The sequence below is a fragment of the Dendrobates tinctorius genome, unplaced genomic scaffold, assembly GCF_039654945.1.
Source record: "Dendrobates tinctorius isolate UK_male_01 unplaced genomic scaffold, ASM3965494v1 ptg000544l, whole genome shotgun sequence".
Taxonomy (NCBI): Eukaryota; Metazoa; Chordata; class Amphibia; order Anura; family Dendrobatidae; genus Dendrobates; species Dendrobates tinctorius.
The window spans coordinates 241,872-266,757 of NW_027362202.1; the positions used below are offsets into that span (position 1 = coordinate 241,872).

The 24,886-nt window shown below is 43.8% G+C and overlaps 2 protein-coding genes across 2 annotated transcripts in view; both read right to left on the minus strand.

The window, feature by feature from the left end:
* LOC141078368 (formimidoyltransferase-cyclodeaminase-like) overlaps nt 1-9,831 on the minus strand; it is a 30,454-nt gene extending 20,623 nt beyond the window's left edge. The window contains exons 1-6 of the mRNA XM_073565114.1: nt 9,679-9,831; nt 8,626-8,809; nt 7,827-7,955; nt 6,882-6,970; nt 5,141-5,320; nt 4,336-4,473 (exon numbers count right to left, since the gene is read on the minus strand). Of these exons, the coding sequence (XP_073421215.1) occupies nt 4,336-4,473; nt 5,141-5,320; nt 6,882-6,970; nt 7,827-7,955; nt 8,626-8,809; nt 9,679-9,732 (774 nt within the window). The 5' untranslated portion in view covers nt 9,733-9,831. The remainder of the gene's footprint in view (nt 1-4,335; nt 4,474-5,140; nt 5,321-6,881; nt 6,971-7,826; nt 7,956-8,625; nt 8,810-9,678) is intronic.
* Nucleotides 9,832-22,902: 13,071 nt separating this feature from the next.
* The window catches only part of LOC141078365 (germinal-center associated nuclear protein-like), a 103,964-nt gene continuing 101,980 nt past the window's right edge, over nt 22,903-24,886 (minus strand). The window contains exons 25-27 of the mRNA XM_073565113.1: nt 24,114-24,234; nt 23,818-23,991; nt 22,903-23,649 (exon numbers count right to left, since the gene is read on the minus strand). Coding sequence (XP_073421214.1) covers nt 23,304-23,649; nt 23,818-23,991; nt 24,114-24,234 — 641 coding nt within the window. The 3' untranslated portion in view covers nt 22,903-23,303. The remainder of the gene's footprint in view (nt 23,650-23,817; nt 23,992-24,113; nt 24,235-24,886) is intronic.

The window sequence follows — 24,886 nt, forward strand, 5'->3', positions numbered from 1 at the left end:
CACGTTATAGTTAAATAGGGCTCCTAAGGCCGATATATGGACTTTAAGAGTATTTACTGAGAGGCCCAATTCTCGGCCTCTTTGAAGAAACTCTAAGATGGCCGTAATGGGTGGTTCACCGGCTAGCTCTGCTGGGTGAAAGGTCAGGAATTTCCTCCACACCTTAGCGTATATTCTTGTTGTAGATTCTTTTCTACTTTGTAGCAGGGTATTAATCAGGTTTTTCGAAAAGCCTTTCTGCTTTAATAGTTCCCTTTCAAATTCCAGGCCGCTAGGTGTAGGGCTTTGACCTGTGGATGGTAGCAGGGTCCTTGCGAGAGAAAATCCTGGTGCAGCGGCAGGATCCACGGGTCGGTTATTGACATGGCTCTCAGCCATGAAAACTACGGCCTTTTGGGCCAAAACGGGGCTATCAAGATGTCTGGGTTGTCTGACCTGTAGAGCGAAGCAACCCTTCTTACACGTCTGTTGGCTCTGGTCGCGAACAGGTCTATCTCTGTCTGCCCCATTCTTTCGCTATCGTCTCGAAGACGTGCCTGCTGAGGACCCACTCGCCCTGATATAGGACCTGGCGACTGAGATAGTCTGCTTGAGAGTTGTCCACTCCTCTTATGTGGAGCGCCGACAAGGAGTGAAGATGTACCTCGGCTACTTGTAGGATCTTTTCCGCGATAGACATCAACGGTCCCGATCGCGTACCTCCTTGTCAGTTTATATAGGCCACTGCGGTGGTATTGTCTGTCTGGACCCTCACGTGGGTTCCTCTTAACTGCGGGAGAAATTGAGACATCGCATAGTAAATTGCTTTTAGCTCCTTTACATTAGAGGAGGTTTCTATTTCATGTTTACGCCACCAGCCTAGCATCATGTGCTCCTCCAGGTGGGCCCCCCAACCCAAGGGGCTAGCATCCGTGGTGAGCACCTTGGAGGGAGTTACCCACCATTGCACTCCCTTTGACAAATTGGTAGGATTCAACCACTTTAGGGAATTAACCACTTCCGGCGATAGGGACATCCTCCCTTCCAACCGTCCCTGCAGTCTGTTTCCTGCAGAATAGCCCACTGTAGCTTTCTGGAGTGGAACTGAGCCCATTGCACCGCCGGGATGCACAATATCAGGACCCCAGCAAGGACATACCCTGTCTCAATGATATTACGGGTCTTCCTATAGTATTTTGTATCTTATTGATTATGGCCACCGCTTTAGCGTCTGGTAGAAAGCATTTCTGACTTACGGAATCTACTTGCAGGCCTAGGAACCTCTGACAGGTCACTGGTTCTAGCCTGGACTTCTCCCAGTTGATTAGCCAGCCTAGTGTTTGTAAGGATGAGATAATCTTAGCCATTCTTGTTTCGCACTGAGAAACAGAATTCCCCACTACGAGCAGGTCGTCCAAGTAAGGGATCACTAGGGTGTCATTCAGTCTTACATACGACATCACCTCCAGCATCAATTTGGTAAATACCCGAGGAGCCATGGATAGCCCGAATGGCATTGCCGCAAACTGGAAATGCTGAATCCGACCCTTGAACCAGACCGCTACCCGCAGGAACTTCTGGTGCTCTCGGAATATGGGGAGATGGTAATAGGCATCCTTTAGGTCCAAGACTGCCATATAACACCTGGGAAACAAAAGTTTTATTGCAGAATTTATTGACTCCATCTTAAATGGCCTCAGCCTCAAGAAGGTATTAAGCTTCTTTAAATTTATTATAGTCCTGAAAGAGCCATCTGGTTTTGGGATTAAAAATAGAGGAGACTAAAAGCCCATTCCTCTTTCGTCCCTTGGGACCTCTATCAGGACCTGTTTAGTTAGTAGTACTGCAATCTCCATCTCTAGTGCTTCCTGCTGTATCTGGGATTTCATGGAAGTCAATAGGAAGAGGTTCGGTGGATGCCGAACGAATTCTAGTTTTAGGCCCGATGAGACGATATCAATGGCCCATGGGTTGGATGTTACCTTCCCCCATTGGTGGCTCAATTTCAGTAGTCTGCCACCTACCGGTGTACTGGTATTAGCGGAACCTGTCTCCTCTGAAGGGACGTTTTCCGAATAGATTGCTCCTTATTTCCCCAGCGATCCTGGGGTTTAAAGTCTTTTTGCCAAACGGCGGTTTTCTGTAGGCCCTGCTATTAAAGGGAATATACGGGTTAGGAAAACCTCTCTTTCTCTCCCCCGCTTTTGTTAAGATCTCGTCCAGTTCCGTGCCAAATAGGTACTTACCCTGGCAGGGTATAGCACACAGTTTAGTTTTTGTTTGCGTGTCTCCTTTCCACCCCTTCAACCATAAGGCCCGCCGGCCTGCATTGGTTAGTCCTGCTGCTCTAGCGGATAAACGGAGAGAGTCCGCTGAGGAATCGGAGAGGAAGGCAGCTGCTCCTTTAATGAGGGGCATAGAGGACAGGAGTTTATTCCTGGCCACTCCATTTTTAATATTGTCCTCTAGGTCATTCAGCCACACCAACATTGACCTTGCCGTACACGTGGCTGCTATTGTGGGCTTAAAAGCTGCCGTACATGCTTCCCAGGATTGTTTAAGGAGTGTATCGGTCTTACGATCCAATGAGTCATCCAAAGTTCCTGAATCCTCTACCGGCAGGGAGGATCTACGAGAGGTAGAGGCCACTGCCGCATCCACCTTGGGGGCTCTCGACCAAGCCGTCAATTCCTCGTCGTCAAAAGGGTATTCACGCTTTGACGTTAAGGGGAGGAAGGTTCTCTGCCCCTGTTTCTCCCACTCCCTTTTTACTAGCTCTTTTATAGCTGGGACCACTGGGAACGCTCGGACCTTTCTACGGGAAATGCCTGCAAACATTATGTCTTGCGGAGTCTTGGGGTCCCTACTCTCTGGTAGCCCCATGGTATTCCGGACAGACTTAACCAAGTTACTGACGCCATCTGTAGGGAAGCACGTCTGTTCCTCATCCTCTGAGCAAGGGTATTCCTGGGATATATCAGTCTAGATCCCCGGTTTCTGACGGTGAGTTTGACGCCGGCGAAGCTCCCCCTCTCGGTGAACCTATTTCTCTCACGGAGGCGTGACCTCCCAGACTACTGGAGTTGCCTAAGGCCCGTAGCTCTTCTCTAATTATCGCTCGGATATCCTCTTTCTTCCGCGAGGATTCGTCCTGTAAGGCCTCCTCAATACACGACTGACATAATTTCTTAGGGTGGCCGTCTGGGAGGGGCTGAGAACATAAGGCACACTCTCTATTTTTCGCCTTCTCCGTTCTTTTGGCCTAAAAAAAGGGGGGTGTGGACCAGAAAAAACGAACATCAGTTATTTATTCTGACTAAAAACACTCACCCGTGAGTTTCGTCAGTAAACTACCGGCTGCGGGGTCCGTGACTCAGGCCTAGGCGAGGCGTGGGACGGTTTTTTCTCTTTACGTTTTTTCTCTAAGGGCTCGTCTTGTCTGGAAGGTCCGCTAGATTCCTTCCTGGAGCTGCCACTTCTTCTGGTGCTACTTCTCCTCCTTGTAGTACCGCTTTGTCTGCTGCCATGTGGGGATTTCACTGGCTGATTTAACGGGAGCGAAGCTGGGTCATCTATGGATGACATGACTGCGCATTGGCGCTGTGCTCGTGGCTTCTTTTTATAGGTTTTATTATTGATGCTCCACCATTTTTTTTTTTTTTTTTTTTTCTCTTTCTGCCCCATCTGCGCATGCGCGGGCGTTTCCCCGCGATCGCCGCCTCCTGTGTTGACCCCGGAAGTTGTCATACCACTTCCGGGTCGCCTCTGCCTGGGAGCGCCGCTGGAAGTCTGATGCAGCAGCCGCCGGACAGTGACACCCACGCACCCGGCCGCACCCCTTGCCACAGGTATGATCCCCAGTAGCGCTGCCTGGCACAACGCTCAGGCTCTTCTGCTTTCTCCCGGGGGGGGGGGGGGCGCACGGCCACCATCCCGGATATGCCCTCATGGCCTCTGTAATGCGCTCGCCCCTTCCTGGGGGGGGGGGTAATATTCTTACCTCCGGCCTCACCTGCATTACCAGCTCTGGGGGGGGGGGGGGGAAAAAAAAAATAAATAAATAATATCGCCTCTCCGCCCGACGCCGCTTCCAGTCCTGGGGCCCCTGCTGCTCATATTATGCACGCAGGCGGCTACCAGACCAGGTATCCTCTTCTGCGGGTTCCTTTCCAGGAACAGGAAACCAAACTGAGGGAGCGAGGGGGACCGCCCCATTTATCTCTCTGTAGGTTTCCTGTTCCGGGGGCGGAGCCCCTCTCTCAGTGGGTGCTGTCGTGGCGAAGAGGAAAAAAAAAAAAAAAAATAAAAAAAAACACACCTACACAGCTTACAGGCACAAGAAGGAATATCAAGCACCTTGGCATCTTTGCGCGTTTCTTCATACACCATGTGAAGAGGAGTAATTTCATAATCTAATATGTTTGCAGACACTTGAGCCAGATTCTCTTCTTGCAGATACCAGCCAATCGCCTGCACTTTTTTGAGACGTCCAGACTGAAATAAAACAGGGAGAAAAATAAATGCACATTGCAGAGCTTTTCCTATGCAAATATATGTCAAGAACAGCTTTTTTGAAAGTGGTCTGATCATGACAAGTATCAGAGTAACCACCGGTGTTACCAATCAAATGACCGTGTCAATGAAAGAAACCTCTTAGCCGCAAGTCTCACATGAGTTAAATAAAATCTGGCACAAGATTTAGGCAGCCTTATTTGAGAGACTCCAATTTTAGCATTCTGTCGCCTGTAATCAAGAGCAGCAGATATAGAAAAGTGCTACAAAAACATCCTATTAGGTGACAGACCATCAGGGTTTCGCTCACTATATATTAACCTGTAGTGCAAGCCTGGCTACAGATCCTCCAAAATTGAAGTCAATGTGAATAAGTATGCAGAAGTACGTGCAAGACATACCGTTGGGGTCCGAATACGGGTATAGTTATCCCGACCGGCCGGTGGTCTCCTTAGCCAAACTCAACAGCCTCATATCCGAGTGGTCAGGAAACCCATGGCTGGTCCCATTATCACCATCAGAGATCTCAAAACTGTCTTATAGTGAACATTTTGTATCTCATTTCTAAAGCCAGGCCCTCTATTCAGATTGCAAAAAATTCCATTACATTTTGTCATACTTTAGCACATAAAGACCCATTTCTGCTCACCTGACCTTTCCCGCGACCACCTTCTCTGATGTTAAGCGCTATACGATGAGCAAGTTCCTTTGTAGTTAATAGATTTATATTGTACGCTATGAGAAATTTCCGTGCTCCCGTCACAGTTGCCCCCCAACTTGGAACAAAAACTGGCTCTCCATAATCTGGTTTCCATTCTGAGTTTTGCAACTAGAGGGGAAAAAAAACAAAAAAACAAAAGATTAAAGTAAACTAGAGTTCAGTCTGAATTACACAGGGATATTTTTATAGTGATGTTCTGCTCTTAGGAAAGGCTATCAATATTAGATTGATGGAGTCTAATTCCCAGCAATCAGCTGTTTTAAAGGAATTGTGAAGCTTGGATGAGCACCATTGCCCATTAATCATACTCATCACTTGCGGCCCCCCTTCATATTGCGCGCTCCACCACCACCACACACATTCAGTGGCATCATCGGAGCTTACATCTGCACCACTCAACAAAAGGATTCTGGCGCATGCACCAGCGAGGTCATGGACTAATGAAGCAGATGGAGTCACCGTGGGCTCTGTCGTGCATCATTTGCAGCCGTGTATGCCTATTGGAGGCTGACAGCAAAACGTAGTAAACTTAGAGATTTCATCCATAACACTGAGATTTGATTCATTAGTTCTGTGGAATAGAGATCTCTACCATCTCCATTTATACTGTGAATTTTCCAGACAGATTTAGCCATTTGCATTGTTCCATTTTTCAGTCTGCTGCAACCTATGTGTGCTTATATTCTGTGGCTATAGAATGGGGAAAACCATTCAAAAAAAAAAAAAAAAAAAGTTCTGTAATAGGAGTGGTGGAACCACTGTCCTGTGGTCTGAGAAGAGCCTGGAGGGGAGGAACTAGGTAAGCACCCGACTTCACTAGAGCCTCTACTTGGCTCCCAATGGACACCAGGTGCTAATCTATAACAGACCTCAGACACAAGAGTTGACCCCCAAGGGACAGGAAGCTGAGTACAGGCAGGCAAGATAGGAACACAGATGTAGATGAGCATGGCTGGTATACAGGCTGACAAAGGCAGGTGCTGGCACGGATGTTAGGGATGGACAGACACTAGCCAAACTAGGCAGGAACCTAGGAAGTAGCAAGTGTGTTCATAACGAACTAACAAGGTTGCACAGGCACCTCCATGCAGGAGGAGGTGCCTTAAATAAGTGTCTCCTAGCCATTGGCTGGGGACACTTTAGGACAGTGTGAGCAGCCCCTTAACAAGGGGGAGCGCGCACCCCAAGCACAGTGCCCGGGAATCACATCATTCTGTGATAACAGGATCTGCGCTGTACTACTCTCCCCTGCCATCTTGTGGTCATTTCACGGTACTGCACTCCCTTTTCTGTCTTTCCCTGCTGTTACCTTTCTAACCTGTCAATCTCTGTCCCTAGTGCACAAACCGTCCCCGCCTTCTACCAGTCACGTCTGTCCGTCAAGTCACCTTCCCCACAACTACAGCAAGCAGCCCAGTAAGTGACACATTGCTGGAATCAGAGGTGACAGATTACCCATTGCTGTAAAGGGCCCCACTAAAATTGATCCGCAGTTTAAGATACAAGATTGGTAAAACATTTGTCATGACCTATTGTAGTGACCATATTTATCTAAAATAACTTCCTATTGTACATATACAGCTACCTAAATAAATGACAAATATGTTACAGGGTAAAAAAAAAAGTTTGAAAATTAACAATAATATTTGTAAAAAGTAATCTAAATTACCTTGGTGGGAAGAGCTTCATACTCTCCAGCTCTCACAGTGGGGAGAGTTCTTCGATTTTCAGTGCGTGCGGCCTCAGCATAAAGATACACTAGAATAAGAGAAAAAAAAAAGTTTGATAGTTTAGTAGACAAGTGCTACAGGATATTAATGAGTAATTTCAATGCAACAGGCTGCCGACATAGGGGGAAGAAATACAACGACAACATCTGCGAGGAGTTTGGAAAGAAACACATAGTGATAGGGATTGTGGGCCCCAATGGGGACAGTGATAATGTCTGCAAATGTAAAAGATGTGGAATTAATGAAGCTATGAATAAAATATAGTGAAGGTAAAAGATCACTAGTAAATTACAGCAAAGATCAATATCCCATTAACATTATCTTGCGAGTTAAGATGCCGTCACACGTAGCCCTCACTTGCCCTCATCCAGACGTCTCCAGTTTCTGCCTTTTCGGTTATACAGTTTGCCATTCTTACCCCTCTATTAGGCATCAGCTCCCATCTCCCAACAGGATTCTTATATGGCTCAATGGTCGCCTCAACTGCTGGGCTTGCCACTCTTGGCTGACATTTCAGCCATATTCCTACCTACATTTTCACTGTTAATGTCGTATTTCTGCTGGTAAATATGGGTTATACCTGGCAAATAATCATGGTAATTTTTAAGTGAGGCCAAAATTAAGACTTGATTTGTGGATTACGTTAACAAGATTGTATCTACAACTCGGCATTCTGTCAAAGAGCCTAGCTCCTTCTAGAAATTGGACTAAGAAGTTGCAATTTGGCACCAAGATTTTATATGGTTTTATAATTTTCTGTATTTAGCACGGAGCCTTATTTCCCCAAGTTGGCCTCATGAATTAGGCTTCACTTAACTTCGTATGATTCTTTGACTAGCAATCAAATGTCACCAGAATAAGGGCTATAAATGCACATTTCTTACCTGGGACATGCAGCTCAGTCGCTAGTCTTTCAGCGAAGTTGTTTGCGCAGGAAACACATTCAGCCATGGTCACGTTTCGGACAGGAATAAATGGACACACATCCAGAGCGCCCATACGAGGATGCTCACCTGAAGGGCAAGGATATAACTGTGTGGAATATGTAGTCAGCTATACATTAATTACCGTCCTACAAATCTGCTAACTAGTCATGCGTGAACGTGCTGAGATAAGGTGTTATCTGAGCATGCTTGTGTGCGAACATAGCGACTTTGGTGAGCTCTAAAAATACGTTCCTTGTCCCAACGGCTGCCTGTCACGCAGCCGTTTGACAGCCGCCACACATGCAAGGATTACCTGTTTGTTAGCACATCGCTAACAAATACCAATGAATCAGGGATGGAAAATGTATCTAAACATCCTCCAAGAGCAACTTATCCCAATAATCGAGGAGCAACTTGGTTATGAACAGTGTTTTTTCCAGCATGATGAAGCACCGTGTTACAAGGCAAAGGTGACACAGTGACTCGGTGAGCAAAATATTTTCGGGCCAAGGACAGGAAACTTACCAGATCTCAATCCAGTTGAGAACCAGTGGTCAATTCTCGAGGGAAAAAAAAAAACAAAAAAAAAAAAAAAAAAAAAACACACCATCAGCCCAAACCCTGATCAAAATTATTATTGAAACCAGGAACCACTTTCTCATCCAGGACTGCTGCTACCTCTGATTTTCAGGCTATATTATAGACTGTGCTGCATTTCCAATGAGGTCAGGTTAATACGAGAGAGGCAGACGCTTACCTTTGTGTTTGCTCATATCGATCATCTTAAAAGCAATGCGTGCCGCATTCAGCGCCCCTTCAACGACTGCCTCGGGGGAACCCACAAAGGTGTACACCGTTCTGTTGGTGGACGCGCCGGGGTCCACATCCAACAATCGACATCCCTCAGTCTGAAATATAGCTGCTGCCAGCGCATCAACAGTCTGGATAATGGAAGAGTGGATTATGTAAAACTTATCTTGGATACAATTGCAAACAGATACCAACAAATTATGATTTAATTAATTCAAAATCGGTCAGTTTTTCCTTTGGAGGTTTTTTTGCTTTTCTTATGTATAACAGCAAGAAAAAGCTTAATAATCTCGATATTCTTTCCCCATGGAACAAAAGCAAGGGCTCATTCATACGTCTGTTCCCCCCCCTTGACATACAAGAAAACTGGTCTCAGATGGGTGTGCCTTTCATAGATGGGAAAAAAAACAAGGTATCTAGCAGCCCATGAAAAATGGGTTGCACTCAGATGGCATCCAAATGTAGTCAATTTTTTTTTTCATAGAGCCATGGATCAAAATCATCAGTGCAAATCTTAACACCCAGATCAATATTGAGCAAATCCACATGTATCAGTCTGTAAAAACATATAAAGTATGTATGCACACAGCCCCATAGACTATACTAGGTAAGAGTTCAAACTGAAAAAAACAAAACAAAACACATAGCTCTCATGTGCGAACAACAGACGCCTAACTGAGCCCCAACCCACATGTGAGCAGAGCCTTTTATTTTTAGAGACATTTGTTGCACAAATTTGTTAATAGGGTAGTCTTGTTACATCCTCTTTCAAAAGTTAATATCAAGCATACAGCACCAGAATTACATCCAATTCCAGCAAAAGATAAAAAAAAAAAAAATATAAGAGAACATCTTTTGTCTGTCCACTTTATGAAAAGGCACACTGACTACTAGGATAAAAACCTAGTTTCCCAGATGACCCAAGTAGTAATAGCATATAGAAAAATCAGATGTGCAAAGCGTCACAAACATTGCTGGAAAAGTAACACATTTCCGGTACCTCTTTCTTTGTCCCTTCTGAGAAATTCGGGACACATTCCACAAGTTTGGACATATTTCCGCTCACGTTCACCTGCTCTTCTACTGAAAGCTGTCAGTCTGTCTGCGGAGCGATTCAGGGAGCTGTTTGTTGTCCTACACGCAGCAGTTACAAATTAACTAATCAATTGGAGTCACATGATGAGAAAGAAAACTCCAGACGCCTCACAGAGGTCTATGTTATTGTTTAATGAATATTTTGTAATCAATATAATGTAATAGTGTTGGTATGCCAAAAAAACTATTTTTGCAACATTTATGTTATTGCCAAAATTCAACTTTAATTTATTAAAATTTATTTAAATGATTTGATCAGAACCAAGCTCGCAAAAGACTAGAAGCTGTCCTGCAGGACTTGGCGGCAGCCACTACATATTAGGCTGCGTTTCGACGTACGTGAACATAATGGTACCGGTGTCATCAGTGTATTTTTACCATCAGTATTTTTCATGGATGGATATATAAATAAATGCCACAACTTCTCCTATGCTTTGTAATGTTATACAGGGACAGCACACAGACTGCACGCTGATGCCATCCCTGTGCTGTACGTATTTGTCACGGACCCATAGACTTATATCGGCCCTTTTCATCCATGATACCGGAAAAAAACGGAAATGTGTCTCAGTGTATTTTATACGGAAACACAATCCGTTAAAAAACATGGACCTGTGAATAGCAGCACCAATTATAATTATAATGGGTACATGTATCTGTGACAGAAAAAGATACAATGCGAACGTCTGAACGAGGCCTTAGGGTGTGTGCACACGTTGTGGATTCTGCTGCGGATCTGCAGCAGATTCTCCTGCGTTGTACAGTACCATTCTATTCTATGTAAATCAAAAAACGCTGTGCACACGCTGCGGCGTTTTCCACTTAGATTTGATGCGGATTTGAATCAGCAGCATGTCGATTCTTTGTGCGGAATCTGCAGCGGTTTTACACCCGCTCCATTATAGAAATCCGCAGGAAATCTGCAGAAAATCCTCAGGAAATCTGCACTAAATCCGAAAGTAAAACGCAGGTCATTTTACCTGCGGATTTAGCAAAATCTGCACCAGAATCCGCAACGTGTGCACATACCCTTACATAGCGCTGGTTTCTGCTGCTCAGGTCCATGTGTACATCTCCAGCCGCAGTTAGAGCAATTGATCAAGGGGGTGCAAGGTTTCGGACCCCCACAGATCTGATACTGATGACCTATGCTGTGGATCGTGCATCAGTATTTTGTTCCTGGACGACCCTTTTAATATTGCAACTCTCAATATGACCTGACAAGATGTAGTTCAGAGAGCGGCGTATTCCAGATCACTGCTGTGGTCTGAGAACACTTTCTACAAAACAGTCATATTTGGGAGTCACAGTCCTGTACAGACAGACAAAGGTAACTGGTCCCATTTAATATTTAACCAGGTGTTGTGCAAGAACTCTAAGCAAATAAGGCTAATGGGTAATACCTACATCCAGGCTTATATAGTGAGAAAGGACAAAAACCTCTATCGGAGAAGCAATTCCCTCCAAGAAGGACCGAATATAAGGGCTAGTTCACATGACCATATAGCAGACGTATTTCTTGTCCATAATCAATGCGCCTCCTGAGTCCTGACCTGAACCAGCAGCATCATTATAGCTTAAAGGGGTTTTCTAGTTTGGGACAAATTTTCAGCAAGTACTATCCTAATCCTAATGGCAGGCGCAGACAAGCATATATTTTGCCATCAGCGAAAATTGGATCAATTATACTAATCACACTCTGCTCAGACTCTAATCATAGTTTGATCAAAGTGTAATCTGATTCTCTCAGAGGAGAAGATAGAGAAATAAAGTCTCCATCTTCTCCATTCTGTCAGTGTACGGAAATCGGACTGCACTCAGATGTCATCCAAGTGCAGTCTGATGTTTTCCATGCACTCATTGACTTGCATGGCCGAGTGCAATCTGAATATTGGATCAATCTCCGCCATAATGATTTTTTTTCCACATAGTCTAAATTGGACATATGCACGCTCCCTAAGCAAAACATTGGTCCAAGTGTGATGTAATGTGTTGTCGTATCGCACTCGGACTGAAAGTACACTCGTCTGAACCTGCCCTAAAAGCGTGTAATATACGCACTGTAAAGATTTGGCTCTGCTTGTGTGAATGGTTGTCACGTTGCCATATGTTTGTGAATCCAATGTTACAGATTCGGCATGCTACGGTGCTTGCCAAAACTTGGCCTGGCCCGGCAAACCCCTTTAAGATATTAATGAATCCAGGGGATATTTCTCATGCACCAATGGCTGCTCTGTGAAGACTCGGGGTGACCCCCCCCCCACAAGTTCCGAGGCACCAGAGAATTTTCATAGGGCTAAAACGTAGCTTTTAGGCTATGTGCACACGCTGCGGATTCTGTTGCAGATCTGCTGCGGATTTCGCCTCTGCGGATCCGCAGCAGTTCTGCAGACAGTGTACAGTACCATGTAAGTCTATGTGATTTACATTCTGCTGTGCACACGCTGCGGTTTTTCAACTGCGGAAAAGCTGCGGTTTTGAATCCGCAGAAAGAATTGACATGTCAATTCTTTCTGCGGATTCCGCTGCGGTTTTCCACCTATTCCATTGTCCAGGTGTCAAACCGCAGGGGAAACCGCTGGCCAATCCGCAGGTAAAACCGCAGGGGAAAACCGCTGGCCAATCCGCAGGTAAAACCGCAGGGGAAAACCGCTGGCCAATCCGCAGGTAAAACCGCAGGTCATTTTAGCTGCGGATCCGCAGATACAAATCCGCGGGTGAATCCGCAGCGTGTGCACATAGCCTTAATCCATTTTTAAAAACATGTGGCAAAAGTAAAATAATGAGGTAGATGATGCAACGTTTCGACCATAAAAGGCCTTTTTCAAGCCAGACAATGCCTGAAAGAGGCCAATTATGGCCGAAACGTCACATCATCTACTTTATTTTTAACTTTCGCCGTATTGTTTTAAAAATGGACCAAAGGCTACATTTTATCCCTATGAAAATTCTTTGGTGCCGTGGATCTTTCTGAAATCGTAACCACTTTAAGATATTGTTAGTTTGCATGCAAGTCCTAGTGCTTTTCACCATCAAAAAAGCTATAAAAAAAAAACAACAGGCCTGATTCATTACTGTATTTGTGCCTTTTTTTCCTATCATTTTTGGTGTCTTTAGCCTTCTTCCTTGTAATTTGTGCCTTTTTGGAAGTCTTTATATACGTCTTTGCTTGTTTTTTATGTTTGTGGATGGAGTTTTGGGCTTTCCAGATACTTTCGGCTGAATATTAAAGTACGGCTTTTTAAAAAGTAGTAACATTTTTCCACAAATGTGCAATTCTTTGGAGAGATTTTATGCCACCTATAATTTTTGTGCAGCTTTGTGACATTTTAGTGTTAACAGGTGACTTTTTGTGCAAAGAAGTGGTAAAACAGGCTCAAGACAAAAATTAAGAGAATTTTTAATTTTGCACAAAATTCATGAATCGGGAGGGCTATTTTGAAGAACTTGGCTAAAAAAAAAAAAATTAACGAAGACCACAAGACAAAAAAAGAAAAGTGACTTTAAAAAATTAAAATGATGAATCAGACCCCATGTGTCAAGGAGGCCTATTGTGTATTTTTGTGTAGTGGAAAAAGAGAAAGATACAAAAAAACTGTCAACATTCCACAACAAAATCTATATTAAAAAATGATTTCAATCTGCTTGCAACAAGTTACCGATCTAATATATAAAGCTCAAAGTGTGTATGTATGTATGTATGTATGTGTGTTTGTATGTCCGGGATAGGCATCCGCACCGTCGCAGCTACAGCCATAAAATTTGGCAGTCACACGTCTGGACCCCAAGAGCGTCCTAAGCTATGTTGTGAGGTGAAATTTTAACCCCGCGCGTTCCAATTCACCAAACAATTTTTCCCCTGTCTACATAATGGGGAAACAGTGTGTGCACGTCAAGCCCCGCCCCTCATTATGATGTCACAATGGTTGCCATCGCGACGCTGATGTCATCAAGCCCCGCCGCTCATTATGATGTCATAATGGTTGACTATGGGATGGAGGATATGTATGACGGGTATATGGGCACTGGACTATGGGATGGAGGATATGTATGATGGGTATATGGGCACGGGCCTATGGGATGGAGGATGTGTGATGGGTATATGGGCACTCGACTATGGGATGGAGGATATGTATGATGGGTATATGGGCACGGGCCTATGGGATGGAGAATATGTATGATGGATATATGGGCACGGGACTATGGGATGGAGGATATGTATGACGGGTATATGGGCACGGAACTATGGGATGGCGGATATGTATGATGGTATATGGGCACGGGACTATGGGATGGAGGATACGTATGAAGGGTATATGGGCATGGGACTATGGGATGGGGAATATGTATGATGGGTATATGGGCACGGGCCTATGGGATGGAGAATATGTATGATGGGTATATGGGCACTGGACTATGGGATGGATGTGTGATGGGTATATGGGCACTCGACTATGGGATGGAGGATATGTATGATGGGTATATGGGCACGGGCCTATGGGATGGAGGATGTGTGATGGGTATATGGGCACTCGACTATGGGATGGAGGATATGCATGATGGGTATATGGGCACGGGCCTATGGGATGGAGGATGTGTGATGGGTATATGGGCACTCGACTATGGGATGGAGGATATGTATGATGGGTATATGGGCACTGGACTATGGGATGGAGGATATGTATGATGGGTATATGGGCACGCTACTATGGGATGGAGGATATGTATGATGGGTATATGGGCATGGGACTATGAGATGAAGGATGTGTGATGGGTATATGGGCACTTGACTATGGGATGGAGGATATGTGTGATGGGTATATGGGCATGGGACTATGGGATGGAGGATATGTATGATGGGCATATGGGCACGGGACTATGGGATGGAGAATATGTATGATGGATATATGGGCACGGAACTATGGGATGGCGGATATGTATGATGGGTATATGGGCACGGAACTATGGGATGGCGGATATGTATGACGGGTATATGGGCACGGGACTATGGGATGGAGGATATGTATGACGGGTATATGGGCACGGAACTATGGGATGGCGGATATGTATGATGGGTATATGGGCATGGGACTATGGGATGGGGAATATGTATGATGGGTATATGGGCACGGGCCTATGGGATGGAGAATATGTATGATGGGTATATGGGCACTGGACTATGGGATGGATGTGTGATGGGTATATGGGCACTCGACTATGGGATGGAGGATATGTATGATGGGTATATGGGCACGGGCCTATGGGATGGAGGATGTGTGATGGGTATATGGGCACTCGACTATGGGATGGAGGATATGTATGATGGGTATATGGGCACGGGCCTATGGGATGGAGAATATGTATGATGGATATATGGGCACGGGACTATGGGATGGAGGATATGTATGACGGGTATATGGGTACGGAACTATGGGATGGCGGATATGTATGATGGTATATGGGCACGGGACTATGGGATGGAGGATACGTATGAAGGGTATATGGGCATGGGACTATGGGATGGGGAATATGTATGATGGGTATATGGGCACGGGCCTATGGGATGGAGAATATGTATGATGGGTATATGGGCACTGGACTATGGGATGGATGTGTGATGGGTATATGGGCACTCGACTATGGGATGGAGGATATGTATGATGGGTATATGGGCACGGGCCTATGGGATGGAGGATGTGTGATGGGTATATGGGCACTCGACTATGGGATGGAGGATATGCATGATGGGTATATGGGCACGGGCCTATGGGATGGAGGATGTGTGATGGGTATATGGGCACTCGACTATGGGATGGAGGATATGTATGATGGGTATATGGGCACTGGACTATGGGATGGAGGATGTGTGATGGGTATATGGGCACTCGACTATGGGATGGAGAATATGTATGATGGGTATATGGGCACGGGCCTATGGGATGGAGGATGTGTGATGGGTATATGGGCACTCGACTATGGGATGGAGGATATGTATGATGGGTATATGGGCACGGGCCTATGGGATCGTGGATATGTATGATGGGTATATAGGCACTGGACTATGGGATGGAGGATAATTATAATTTGCTATAACTAACCACAGTTAGATACTATGCCGAGGCAGCGCCGGGCTCTTCAGCTAGTTTATTATAAAGAGAAAAGCTGCCTAGTGCACGTTTTTTTTTCCATTTTTTTGGGCACATTTTCTCTACATCGACTCTTATGTCCTTGCTTTTAGCCAATTAATTAATTTAACTTCCTGTCTCATCTGTTATTGCACTGATACAAATAAATTGTGTTTTTGGCTACACTATAAATTACATACATGGGGTCCGATGGTGTTGTATACTCCAGGCTTAATAAAAGGTCGCTTTGGAGTCAGATGCGGCAGATTCATTGAGAGGTGAACGCCACGTAATATGGTGCAGCTTCTCAGTGGCGTGTGCCTCCTTGCGCCTCTATGAAATGCTACTCTACTGGCGTAACATTTCTGGGGTAAAACATGCTGTCACTCTTGATGAATTTGCACCATCACAGCTCCTTCCATTTTAGCCAAAATACATAAAACTTTTTGCACAACTCTGCAATGTGCAAAAAAAAAAAAAATTGCAACTTTTTAAAGTGTTTTATACCAGTTTTCTGGCATAAATAAATAATTTGATGACTTGGGACCATACTATTCAATACAGCATGAAGTCGCTCTCTGGTTCCCTTTATGGAAGAGTTTGTATTTCTTTATATTTTGTATCCATTCGGTGTTTGAAATTCTGTAACCAATAATGGTAGAATTTGCATGAGGACATATTTGGACCATGTGTTTATACTTTGCATTTGCGTAAGTGTTGTGTCCATTCTTATACAATGCTTATCTATCGTTATGCAGGGACTGTTTTATTCACCATCATTCCTAAATCTGCAACTATGAGCCGCAGAATCTCTGGCAAGAAAACGTCTGATCCCTCAACGTGTGAAATATACCAGATGCTCAGGTTTCTATTATTTACTTATCTTATTGATCAAACAAGTTTCTACAGAAATTATTTTTAAAAGCAGCTTATAACCTCGTGTATAACCTCATGTTCACATAGAGATGGGGGATGGTTATTTGTACAGGCCGCTCATTTTGTATAAAGGCTCATTCAGACGACGGTTTTTAGCGTTTGAGTTCTGAGTTTTTAATGGATAGACCTTGTATATATTCTACGGAGCTGTTTGTATGTCCAATCTTTTTTTTATAGACCTGGTGCTCAGCGCAAAATCACAGACATGTCCGATATTCATCCAAGACAAATCGGCAATATAACTTATGGGTCTGTGAAAAAATCAAACACTAAGAAGCCAAACGTTCTTCAGGGACTGTTAGATACAAGGTAGAATAACTTTTTTTGTGAAAAATACAGATGTCTGAATGAATGAGCGCTACGGGTTCATCTACTATAAATGGATATAGAGTGGTGCGGAGCAGCCTCCTTGTACTGCCACGAAGCTCCCGTTGGGTAGCATATACTCACTCGAGGACGTGTCAATGTGCAGTTGCCAACCCTTTTCTGTGGACCACCAGCCAGGTCCATGCAACTTGCACATTGACATGCACCAAAAAGTTCAAACAATATGGCTGGTATCCGGTGTCACTACACCAAGCGACCAGAAAACATGCTGTATTCACAGCCAGATCAGCTTCACATTACAGCTGTAGAGCAGTAGGTGCACAACACATTACAAATCTGATTGTGATGGGGAAAGCTACCTATTAAAGAGCTATATCTATCACTTATTGTCAATGAGAAAATCCTTATTCTTAGAGTTAATGCACATTGAGAAAAGGCATGTCTGCAAGACTCCCAATGCCAGCTGTATCTACAATATCCCCTAGAGGTACAGTGCCTTGTGAAAGTATTCAGCCCTCTGGAACTTTTCAACCTTTTCCCACATATCATTCTTCAAACATAAAGATACCAAATGTAAATTTTTGGTGAAGAATCAACAAGCAGTGGGACACAATTGTGAAGTTGAACGAAATTTATTGGTTATTTTAAATTTTTGTGGAAATTCAAAAACTTAAAAGTGGGGCGTGCAATATTATTCGGCCCCTTTACTTTCAGTGCAGCAAACTCACTCCAGAAGTTCATTGTGGATCTCTGAATGATCCAATGTTGTCCTAAATGACTAATGATGATAAATGTAATCCACCTGTGTGTAATCAAGTCTCCGTATAAATGCACCTGCTCTGTGATAGTCTCAGGGTTCTGTTTGAAGCACAGAGAGCATCATGAAGACCAAGGAACACAACAGGCAGGTCCGTGATACTGTTGTGGAGAAGTTTAAAGCCGGATTTGGATACAAAATGATTTCCAAAACTTTAAACATCCCAAGGAGCACTGTGCAAGCGAACATATTGAAATGGAAGGAGTATCATACCACTGCAAATCTACCAAGACCTGGCCGTCCCTCTAAACTGTCATCTCAAACAAGGAGAAGACTGATCATATATGGCAGCCAAGAGGCCCATGATCACTCTGGATGAACCGCAGAGATCTACAGCTGAGGTGGGACAGTCTGTCCATAGGACAACAATCAGCCGTACACTGCACATATCTGGCCTTTATGGAAGAGTAGCAAGAAGAAAGCCATTTCTCAAAGATATCCATAAAAAGTGTCGTTTAAAGTTTGCAACAAGCCACCTGGGAGACACACCAAACATGTGGAAGAAGGTGGATGAAGCCAAAATTGAACTTTTTGGCAATAATGCCAAACGATATGTCTGGTGTAAAGGCAACACAGCTCATCACCCTGAACACACCATCCCCCCTGTCAAACATGGTGGTGGCAACATCATGGTTTGGGTCTGCTTTTCTTCAGCAGGGACAGGGAAGATGGTTAAAATTGATGGAGCCAAATACAGGACCATTCTTGAAGAAAACCTGTTGGAGTCTGCAAAAGACGTGAGACTGGGACGTAGATTTGTCTTCCAACAAGACAATGATCCCAAACATAAAGCAAAATCTACAATGGAATGGTTCACAAATAAACGTATCCAGGTGTTAGAATGGCCAAGTCAAAGTCCAGATCTCAATCCAATCGAGAATCTGTGGAAAGAGCTGAAAACTGCTGTTCTCAAACGATCTCCTTCAAACCTCACTAAGCTCGAGCTGTTTGCCAAGGAAGAATGGGCAAAAATTTCAGTCTCCCGATGTACAAAACTGATAGAGACATACCCCAAGCGACTTGCAGCTGTAATCACAGCAAAAAGTGGCGCAACAGGGTATTAAGTTAAAGGGGCCGAATAATATTGCACGCCCCACTTTTCAGTTTTTGAATTTCCACAACAATTTAAAATAACCAATAAATTTTGCTCAACTTCACAATTGTGCCCCACTTGATGTTGATTCTTCATCAAAAATTTACATTTGGTATCTTTATGTTTGAAGCATGATATGTGGGAAAAGGTTGAAAAGTTCCAGGGGGCCGAATACGTTCGCAAGGCACTGTACATCTGTAGGCCTCTCACCCAGCCTAGCTGCACTACATCTATGGTAATTAGGGACAGGTACCCTGACACAGCCATTTACAAGTGGAAACACCTCTAATTCAACTAGAATCCCTAGTCATGCTTCTAGACTTCCTTATCTGTCAGACACTGAATAACCGGAAAGCTACTTATTCAATCAACATTGAAATTGCAACAGAGATGGAGAAGTTGTGAAATTATGGAAATCACAGGATGGATAGATATTTAGTCTTATGCAAAAGGAAGAAATGGAAACAAAATTTTCCAAACATCTCAGTTTATTCAGTATTGAATATGAGAGTAACATGCAGAAATCCCAACACTTACACGCCTTGGCTGCCATCAATGAATGTATTAATGGTTGTCTGAGGAACGTTCTACCACAATGAATGCACTTAGGCAAATCATCAATGATGTCCTTGATGAGAGACAAGACTGGAGACGCTGCAGGCCATGGTAGCATGTTTAGGCCATGCAGGCAGCTCACAGTATCATAAGCAACATGTGGCCTGGTGTTGCTGGTTTGAAAAAGGGTTCCTTTGGAGAAATGGACATATCATGGGAATCACCACCAAATCACTAGAATACCAAGATGTTAGTATAGCTAGACTGAAGAACAGTCTGATTACCATATATTGTCACCCTACATTAAAATTCTGGAAGTAGGACTGGTGCGAGGTTTCCTTGTGAAAGTTTCTGAATGGCGTGTACAGAGTCTCCAAACCAATTTCCGGCTATCATTCTGTCCAAGACAAATGCTGGACTATTGTCTTAGTCTGGTTTCAGATTTGCGGATCTCAGAGCTGCGGAGTTCTTCCATGAAGCTCCGCCTACGTCTGCATGCAGCCTGCGTACCTATCTTTAACATTGGGTACGCAGGCGTCGTTTTGACGCTGCGGCGACCTGCGTCGAACGCAACATGTTGCATTTTGTTGCGGTTGCCGCAGCGTCAAAACAACGCAAGCGTTGACATCCGCATACATCCACATGGCCTGTGTACCCAATGTTAAAGATAGGTACACAGGCCGCATGCAGACATAGACGGAGCTGAACGGAGGAGGTGCGACAGTGGGCGGAGCTTCACGGAAGTACACAGCCCTCCGAAGTGCTGACATCCGCAAATCTGAACCTAGCCTTGCAGCATAGACTTCCATTTCACTCACTATTGCCCTCTTCCTCTGCACCATGATGGTCTTTGTGGGCGGTGGTAAGAGGTCAACAGGCACCTGAAGCTGGACATCAGGTTCATACCCCAATGTCATGCCTTCAAATGGTTTGGCCAGTGTTTAACGCCTTAGGCTTTGTATGTGACATCCAACATCACTTGCAAAGAATTGATGTATGATGAAAGTAGTGGTATGGCCATCTCTCCAGTATCCCAGTTGTTTTTCTACACGACAATGGCAGGTTGCATGTTGCTTGTGCTACTGTATGCAACCCGCCTGACCTAAATGAGTTACCATGGCCTACAAAGTCTCTAGGTTGGAAAACCATCGAGCACATCCGGGACGTCACTGGCGGCAATTGCACAGGGAGCTGCCAGCAGCGGATCTTAATCATTTGCTCAAATGCATCCAGTGTAGCAGAACATTTTCAGATAACCAATAACCTCACTGATATCGTGCCAAGTGTGCAGATTTCTGCACCTATCACTCGCACAAAATACAGAATTATTTAAAAAATGTTGTTTCAATTTTTTTTTTTATCATTTGCTTATCATAAACATGTCTATCCATACTGCAATTTCCACAATCCTACATTTTTTCCTGCTTGGCTTTACAATTAAAATGTTGTGGAGTGTGCATGGCATCAAGACAAGTTACTCCATTAGGCAGGGGGCACACGGCTGTCAATTCTCTAATGCAAGAGAATCGGGCCGATTATGTTAATCACAATCATCTCAAACTCTGTCGGAGTGCGATTTCAGCGTTATCTTACTGTGATCCGATTATTTTGCATGACAGCATTGTATCACAGGTGTGGAGAACATAGAGAACTTAATTTCTTCTACTTCTCCATTCTCTCTGTTTGCGTACATAGGACTGTTCTAGGATGATATCAGAGTGCAGTCAGATGTTTCACCCATGGATTTGTATGGGTGCACATGGCCCAATTATCGGATGCACGCGGCGACTGTTGACTCATGCTGAATTGTCAAGAGGGAAAAAACAAATCACTGATCTGCACTGCCCCATAGTATAACAATGAGCTGAGTGCTAGCTGATAAAACATTGGACAGCACTCGGCCATGTTATACGCCAGTATGAGCGAGCCCTTAGAAGATGGCTATTCTACAGACTTTTCAGGCAAATCAACACACAAATTTCATCATGGTTTTCCAGCCGATTCTACCCTATGCATTACAACCTGCAGAAATAACTGACACATTGCGGATTTAATGAGAATCTGTCACCAGATTTTGCTACCCCATCTGAGAACAGCATGACATAGGGGCAGAGGACAGGAATCCAGCGATGTATCACTTACTTTAGTGGTTGCTGTAGTTTTGATTAAAAACTTTTCTCTGTTGCAGATCTAGTAGTTCTCTGAAGGCTGAGCTCTGTATAACCCCGTCCACACTACCGATTGGCAGCTTTTGTGTACACTGTGCATAGGCATAAAGCTGCCAAACAGTGGTGGGGCACAAGGTTGAACTACATAGCAGCAGGTTAAAAGGGGTTGTCCACTACTAGACCAACTTCTGGATCTAAATATTTGACCCCCGATAAAATAAAAAAGCCTATACGCACCTCCTTGTCGGCGTCATTCCAGCACTCACATTCCCGGGGCTCCCGTGTGGTTGTACGGCATGGAGTGCCTGGTGCCCAATCGGCGCTGGCTTCACTGGCCCCACCTTCCTACAAATTGAGCATGAAGAGGAAGTCGGAGATCAGCTCTAGCCCGGGCTTCCTCTTCGTGTTCAATTCAACAGAAGGCGGAGACAGTGACGCCAGCGCTGACTGGGTGCCAGGTTCATGTGTCACAACAACCGCATGAGAGCCCCAGGACCGCGACTGCCAACACAGCAAGAAAGGCGAAGGGAGGCAAGTATAAGCTTTTTTTAATTTTATCAGGGCCAAACATTTAGATCAAGAAGGGGTTGTCCTAGCAGTGGACAACCCCTTTAAGTAGTCCTCTAGTGATAATCTTCTACTGATAAAACAGCGATTTAAAAAAAAAGAAAAAAACGCCAGTAACTAACGTAGTGAGTGATATATCGGAGTCAGGGTCTCTACCCCTCCATTGTGCTGCTCTCAAATTAGGTAGCAATAACCTGGCAACAGCTTCCCTTTAAGAACTACATTGCATGTCAATTTCTAAATAGACATTTCTCTGCTTCATGTGGATAAGAGATATTAAAACGAATTCATTTTGTTTTACTTCACAGTAACACCAAAACACATCCATATGTGCCGTGCTATTACAAATGCTCTCAGGGCTCATACGACATTGTTTCACTAGCACCCATAGATTTGTATGGGTGTACGTGATCAGATTATCCGATTATGTCAGCTCCATAGAACACACTTCCGGCTACGATTAGTTCAAATTCTTAATAAAAAAAAAACAAAACACACAAATAAAAGACATGTATCCAGCTTTCAGATATTGCAACCTCAATAAGAATTATACAGACTTGAAATTTATTGTGATTCACAATTTCATAAAATAAAATACACACAGCAAATATAGTCATAATATGCTGAAAACTATACATTTTTTACTCCATTTTATATGTACAAATTGCTGGCTAAATAATTTGGCAAATATTTTCCATTTCATTTTTCAAATCTAACACAGCTCTGCAAACTGAACCTTTTTCACTTAATGTTCTAAAAGAAAAGAAATATCAGAAGATATATTTATTGGATCTTGTAACAAGCCAAATGAAAGAACTGATCACTTTAATACCATTGTAATGGTGTAATAATCGCTGATAGACTATAGCAGATGTGGATCATTTCCTTAGACTTCTAGATATTAATAAGCCAAGACCAGCACCACTGGATGTAAATAGGGTCTTATTTATTTGAAGAACTGCTCTCTTCATCAATTTCTGCCATAGAAAGCAGGTTGCTAAGGTGTAAGCTGAACGCAATATCCTCTTGCTGATTCCTTCTCAAATTCACACATAACTCATTTATTCTGTCTTTCATGGATGGTTTTAGTGCGGAGAAGTGCACAGTAAGATCTGTCTTGGCTGGAGAATATTTAGCGCCTCGTGTTGAGGACTTCTGCAAAGCTGGAACTATAATTGAATTTTCTAGAGAATCTGACAGTGAAGGGATGGGTAGGTATAAAGGTAGGCAAAGGGATGCATCATCAAGAGGTTCTTCCGCCAGTAGCTGCTGCAGTTTTTCATTGAATCTGTAATTATAAATCCACATTATAATTAAAATGATAATTATACAAAGTATTTTATCAGTAATTTAATCAATATCAGTAATTTATCAGTAAATTATTTTTGCTGATTGTTTTGACCTCCCCAAAAGCTGATATTAAGAGGAATCGCCATTAGAAGAAGACTGCCATTACCTTTCATCCTCCTCTTTCTCGGCTAAGAGGGAGCGGTTTAGCTGTGACGAAAGAGACTCGAGATCAGACAGCTCTGGATTTCTCATGATGTTCTCAGTATCATTTTTACTGGATACAAGGCCCGTGTGTAGAGTCCGAGGTGTCTGTACGGAAGGCTTCCTGTTACTTTGGGGGCTGCAATGTAAGGAAACACAATGGTTCACTTGAAGCACTAGAATAATGAAACAGAATACACCATTTCTCTTGGGTTCAGGCTATTCCAGATTTTAAAAACGCAAATAAAAAAAAACGATTACATGTTTGACGTTTCTAGTCCGTTCTGATGAGTGGAGAGACGAGCATTTTCCCATGTATCCGGATATGTGTAGTCTCTCAAATCTTCCTCAAAGAAATACACATAAAAATCTTCTTGGGAAACTGTCAAGAAATAAACAGCAATGGCCTATTTAATACCAATACGATATGCACATTTGGAGTTAAAGCGAGCCCGGCAGTAGGTTTACACCTCAAATTATCATCATCGCAGTACAGTCCCTGTCATGTTAATAACGTCCATACTTTTGTTTTATAGGCCCTCTGCACTTACAGTTCTCAGGCATCTCCTCTGCCCACCTGTGTCCTCCTGTCAGTGACTGACAAGTCACTATTCTCTAAGACCCGGACCTCCATCTGAGATCTTGCAAAGACACAATCATTCTCAGAAGGTGGCACATGGGTAGTTAGGTCCTGTTGACATTGCAAGATGCTCGCCCAGGACTGCTACCCCCTGGAATGACAGCGCCTGTGCAAGATCTTGGACAGGAGAGTAAGTCACAGTGAAAAGTGCCAAATCCCCATACTGGTGGCTCATCTGCATACAAATTAGCCAAAGGATTTCTGGAACACAGAGGCACAAGACTTCTAAAACAAAGGTACGGACATCATCCACATTTACAGGTACTTTACATCGAGGACATTAGTTTGAGGTCTAAAAAAAATCTGCTGACAGCGTCCCTCTAAATGCAGCCTGCCATGTAAAATATCCTAGTTAAAGGAGTTTTGCAATATTATAATATACAGCCCCCATTGC